This window comes from Dryas octopetala, chromosome 4 (genome assembly GCF_963921425.1).
Source record: "Dryas octopetala chromosome 4, drDryOcto1.1, whole genome shotgun sequence".
NCBI classification, from domain to species: domain Eukaryota; kingdom Viridiplantae; phylum Streptophyta; class Magnoliopsida; order Rosales; family Rosaceae; genus Dryas; species Dryas octopetala.
Window position 1 is genome coordinate 18,200,803 of NC_141369.1, and position 6,000 is coordinate 18,206,802.

The window sequence follows — 6,000 nt, forward strand, 5'->3', positions numbered from 1 at the left end:
CGTATTGTATGGATATGGAATGAGATAACACGAGATCATTTTTGAAATTGTCATCTCATCCCGATACCGATATCAATAAAAAAATTTAGAATAGAATGAGATGAGGTTCATCCCGTGTCCAGTCCTAATATTCATGTTGCATGGAAGTTTCTCTAATTCTATAAATACTTTTATACAAGAAGTCATATACAATCAAGGAAATATCGATCATGAACTATTTTGCCGTATAAGATGATATGCTTCTTATATAGAAGTGCCGTATAAGATTTCATGCAAACTACATGTAAATAATCTGCATGTTAATAATTTCTACATCATCTAACTCCACGTTCATAATGAGAGTTCGATTCTCAACCTTCTCAACACCTCTACCATTCACAACAAGAATTCAATTCATACTTTCATAACAGTATCTAACTCCACGCCATAATAAGAGTTCTTTTCTCAACCTTCTCTCTAAACCCTATACCACATCACGTAAAAGAGTGTGCAAGAAGAGTTCTCGCCAAGCCACCCCACTAAGCCTCCATAGCATCACCTAGTCTTGGTGTATCATAATGCAACATGAATTGGTGTATATCAGATGCTAATGTAATATAATTCATTTTGTATGCATTTGTATGCACTATCGTATGGAAAATTATACATTTATTTGATACACTTGACGAATGTTTTTCGAAAATACAAAATTGGGCACATCATTTTGTATTATAAACCAAAAGTCCAAAACTCAAAAATTACATCTCAATCAAAATCCAAAGCTATTTTTATATCTATAATTTGCTTACTTGAATTTTGATCTTCTCTCTCCAATTCACAAGGGGTTTTTTTGGCTAAGCAAATTATTGGAGCAGAAACCGCACTGCTATTGCTTTTTTTTTTTTTTTTTCCTCTTGGGCAGGTTGGGCGTGCTATTGCTATGCCATGTAAATTCCAACTGTTTTGTAAAAATAAATAAAAAGAATCTGAATTATGTCATACATTTTTAAGGTGGATGAACTTGAACATGATTCTTGCAGAAGTTTCTACACACAAATCACACAAGACGACTTCATCTGTGCTCTTATTGTCACCTTTTTTTTTTTGGCCAAACTTATTGTCACATCTGTAATTTTCTATATACAGAACTAATGACTCACAATGCATTTGCCACAGGTTATCTACAAAAAGTTGCGCAACAAGCTTTATTTAATAAAAGCATGATCGACTTGCTAGATTTTCAACCTCCAAAGGTCAGTGTTTAAGCAAATTGATGTGTGCCTCCCCCACTCACTTAATGATGTCTGCTTCATAATGGTGACAATTATGCTATATATACATCACTCTTAACTTAAGCACTAAGTAGCTTGCTGATCCATATTTAACATATCTATACTGATCCATACTTTTCTTAACAACTGTATATATCATGACAGGGATAATCTTGTCATTTACTAATATCAGGAAAGCAAGGAAAAAAACTGACTTAACTGAATATCCAGATTGAGAAGATATAAATGAACAACTCAGATCATCTAGACAAGTAAAAGACCAGAGAACTTGCCAGACCAATTAAAGAATAATCATGCAGAAAATTCAGTACTGTGAATAAAAAATGACAGGTATAACGTATGCATTGCCAGAGATTTGTATAATTTGTACTTCAGATTCATATGTATAGCTCACCTCTAAACTTTTTTGATTCTATGACAGATTAGGAGATAAAAGAACTGAATAGTTTCAGATTGCAGAGGTCTCATAGAAGTCCTTTTAGCACAAATGTAACAGCAGAGTCTAAAAATTTAGAGGTTTACAAAGAATATAAAGTAAATATAATGATTTACTATTGTTTAAGAGGAGCTGAAATTGAAAAGCTTGGCCTGGTATGCATTCAATTTTGTGAAATGCCATGTATGTATATCATTAGCAGGTTCTTTTGCTGGATTACAATATAGAAAGGGCGAGAATCTAAGATGGCATAGAGTTGCTATGTTGATCCTCAGAACTTACACAAAATTGTTGATTTATAAATGCATCACCACTTTCTCTTTACACCTTCCTGATGAGAAATTAGAGCTCTGATCCTGGGACATAAATACTTGCTACTTAGAAGCTCAAAATTAACAAGCAAACTGCACGATTATAGTTGCCCAAAAGATGTTCAAAGCAAATATCATTTACACAAGTAATGTTGTGAAAATCTGCATTACAAAACCCAAATATTTCTGTGCAAGTAAGTATACATATATATATACTTTCTTAGGATGTGTGGAAGAAATTTTTTTCACTAGTCTTTATTGTCTGTGGGATGTCCCTACATTTTTCAGCCGATCTACAACTTCATTGATGGTTGGTCTCTTAAGAGGGTTCTGGTTGACACACATGCAAGCCACATCAAGCACCTGCAGCATCTCTTCTTCAAAACCTTTCCCTCTCAGGAGAGGATCAAAAACTTCCTCTGGTTTGTTCTCCCTCATTTGCTGCACCCACCCAACCAACTCTCTTGAACTCCTTGGCTTGCATACCTCGAAAGGCCTTTTTCCAGTAAGCAACTCAAGCATGACAACCCCAAAACTATACACATCTCCTCTCAAGGTGGCCACCCATGCTTGTCCATACTCTGGAGGAATGTAACCCAGGGTACCAACAAGCTCAGTTGTAACATGAGTATGATATGGAAGAATCAACCGGGACAACCCAAAATCCGCAACATGTGCTTGAAATTTATCATCCAGGAGGATGTTGCTGGACTTGATATCACGATGCACAATGTGTGGCTCACATATCTGGTGCAAGTAAGCCAGCCCACAGCCTGCTCCCCGTGCAATCTTCAGCCGAGTTGGCCAATCTAATTGAGAAGCACCATCGGCTTTCTCATGCAACCAGTAATCCAGACTTCCATTTTCCATGTAGGAATATATTAATAGGCGAACACCCTCATGCACGCAATAACCTTGCAGGGAAACTAGGTTCTCATGTTGGGCATTGGACAGTGCCTGAACCTCTGCCTTGAATTCCCTTTCCATCAGGCCCAAGTCTCCTGAGAGTTTCTTAACAGCCAGCCTGGTCCCATTTGCCAATGCTGCTCTGTAAACCAGACCAAAACCTCCACACCCAATGATGTTTGCTTGATTGAAATTGTCAGTTGCCTTCAAGATTTCAGATATAGTAAGATCCTTGATTTCATTGGTAATGGTTGGGAACATGACCAAGCTGGTATCCTTGTCAAGCTCGGGAGCAACAGCAGTAGTAGAATGGCTAGAAATTGTATCCAAATCCATCTTGTCAGGATCCCCTCCAGGGATGATCCTTCTCTTAGACAATATCCACACTGCTAGCGTAGCAATGATAACAACAATGCCAAAACAGATCCCAGATAGCAGTCCAATAAGAAGGTTTTTGTTAGATCTTCGACCAGCTGATGATGGTGATTTAGGGCAAGTGCGCTGCTCAGTTGGAGGGCCACATAATTTTGGATTCCCTTCAAAGCTGGACATGGTAAAAGTATCAAACTGACCTCCAGATGGTACAAGTCCCTGAAGATGATTGTATGCCACACTGAAAGAAGACAAGAAATGCAGACCTTTGAGAGAAGCAGGGATCTCACCAGATAGATTGTTATAGGAGAGATCCAATTTCTCTAAGTTAGTGAGGTTAGAAATCTGATCCGGAATGCTACCAGAGAACTTGTTATGACTGAGGTCCAAGACAAGAATAAACTTCAATTGGCCAATCTCAATGGGAATAATGCCACTAAGGCTGTTGTTACTCAGATATATCGCTGGGGGGAGGCTGGACAGCTGATTGTACTGCTGATTAGTAGCATTGGTGGGCTTCACGAAGACGGGCAACTCTAGATAACTTCTGTCCACTTGATCTCCGGCCTCTTTTGACATCAAAACTGGCATCCCACACAGCTCCTTAGGAAACCCTCCTTCAAGGACGTTATTGGACAAATCTATGTAGAAAAGGTTGGGCAGACTACTGAACCAACGGGGAATAGAACCAGTTATGCGGTTAACTGACAGGTCCAAGACTTGAAGTTTTTGAAGCTTGGATAGCCAGGTGGGCACTTGGCCTGTCAATTGGCAAGCACCCAGAGACAAAACCTGAAGATTTTGGAATCCATCCGACTCTACTAGGCTTTCATCATTGGGCACAGGTTCATTCAGGAAATTGTTGGAGAGGATCAAAGTGGTCAAATTCTTGCAACCCATTAGAATCCTAAAAGCCCCAGTGGCATTTGTCAGGGTGTTGTTAGAGATGGAGAGAAAAGCCAGAGATTCTAGTGCAACTATTTCAGGTGATATCTGGCCTCCAAGGTGATTACTAGCCAATCTAATTGCTGTCAATGACTTGCAAGCGTAGAGGCTTTGCGGTAACTCACCAGTGAAGTTGTTGTTGCTGAGGTCCAGCGTGGTGAGGCGTTGGAGCAAAGAGAAATTGAAGGCAGAGAGGTTTCCATTCAGCAAGTTGACCCGCAAATTCAAGGTGCATAGACTTGTGCAGTTCATGAGAGATGAAGGTAAAGGCTCTGTGAGGTTGTTGTTGTGAAGAAGCAAGATTTCCAACCTGGAAAGATTACCAATATGACTGGGGATTGCCCCATAGAATTGGTTGGAGAAGAGCTCTAGGATCCTGAGGTTGGTTAACCGCACGATGTCATTACTGATTGCTCCTGAGAGGCGATTCACAGGAAGAGAGAGCTGCTGGAGATCAGCAGCAGCATAAATGTCTTCCGGGAGAGGTCCCGACAGGTTGTTGAAGCCTGCCCGGAAGAATTGGAGCTTCGAACATGCCCCGAGTCCAGCAGGGATTTGATCAGTGAATTCATTGAAGGACAAGTCCAAGAAAGTAAGGGAAGATTGATTGCTACCATTGTTGCAGAAAGCGGATATGGGTATAGGACCAGCAAAGCTGTTGTTGCTGACATTGAAGGAGGTTAGAGACCCTGCGGCCACGGATGAGGCAAGGAACGAAGGTGGGATTGAGCCGTTGAAGAAGTTGCTGGACATGTTCACAATCTGAAGCTTGCTGTTTTCGTTGGAGGAGCGTGGTACATAGCCGATTAGACGATTGAAGCTCAAGTCCAAGACCTGAAGGCGATACAGGGAGGAGAACAAGGCGTCCGGGAGAGGACCCAAGAGGGAGTTACGGGAGAGATTGAGTTGGGTGAGATGGGTGAGTTTGGTGATCGACGGAGAAACGACACCGTTCAAGCCTCTTCCAGGCAGCCATAGACGAACTACACGGCGATCACCATCTGGGTCGCAGCCTATTCCTTCCCAGAGGCAACAGTCAGTGGAAGCAGACCAATTCAATGGCGAAGAAGATGGTGGTACCTTGAAGGACAAGGACAAGAGAGCTTCACGATCCACTTGATCACAGGCAGAGGCAAAGCTTGTGAAGAAAACCCATTGACCCAAAAAGAGTAGGAGGAAGAAAAGGTACTGTCTTGGGCAGCTTGGTGGTGTTGTTGTTGTTGTTGGGACCTCTTCCTCCTTGTCGTCTTTCATCGGAACAAGAGAAGAAGACATGAACACACACACACACACACACACTCTCTCTCTCTCTCTCTCTCACACTTATTCACTCAATCATAAACACAAACACATCGCCATCATTCTCATCATCACAATCTATTGGAATCATTAGCAGAAGTACACCAATCTACAACAAGACCATATGTATGTCTGTCTGAGCTAGCTGCCTGGTACAGAGGTGGGTTGGGTTGGGTTTTTTGGGATCGCAGTAAACAACACCCATTGACCCAGAGAGACAAAGAGAGAGAGAGAGGGGAAGAGAGAGAGCCAATTGACGTTGACATGGGAAGAAGATAAACAATAATAAATAAAAAAATAAATCACAGAAGCGTTTACTTTGTGGGCGGCTGGTAGTGGCTGTTGGTGTTGGTCCTGTTGGACATTTTCTAATCTTGCAATCATGATGTTGATGATGGTTTTTGATGATGGTGATGATGATGATCCTTCACCACAAGAGCTTAGCGTGTATAGTAGGATT

The 6,000-nt window shown here is 41.2% G+C and overlaps 1 protein-coding gene across 1 annotated transcript; it reads right to left on the reverse strand.

Annotated features, from left to right (window-relative positions):
• Nucleotides 1-1,886: 1,886 nt before the first annotated feature.
• Nucleotides 1,887-5,992, reverse strand: PSY1R (Leucine-rich receptor-like protein kinase family protein). The gene has a single exon (XM_086242094.1). It carries the CDS (start codon nucleotides 5,514-5,516, stop codon nucleotides 2,274-2,276), a length of 3,243 nt encoding a protein of 1,080 aa, XP_086098220.1. The 5' UTR covers nucleotides 5,517-5,992; the 3' UTR covers nucleotides 1,887-2,273.
• Between the last annotated feature and the right edge of the window lie 8 nt (nucleotides 5,993-6,000).

Bases quoted from the DNA above. Each gene is read 5' to 3' on its own strand.
- PSY1R (XM_086242094.1), bottom strand. From the start codon at position 5,516: ATGTCTTCTTCTCTTGTTCCGATGAAAGACGACAAGGAGGAAGAGGTC.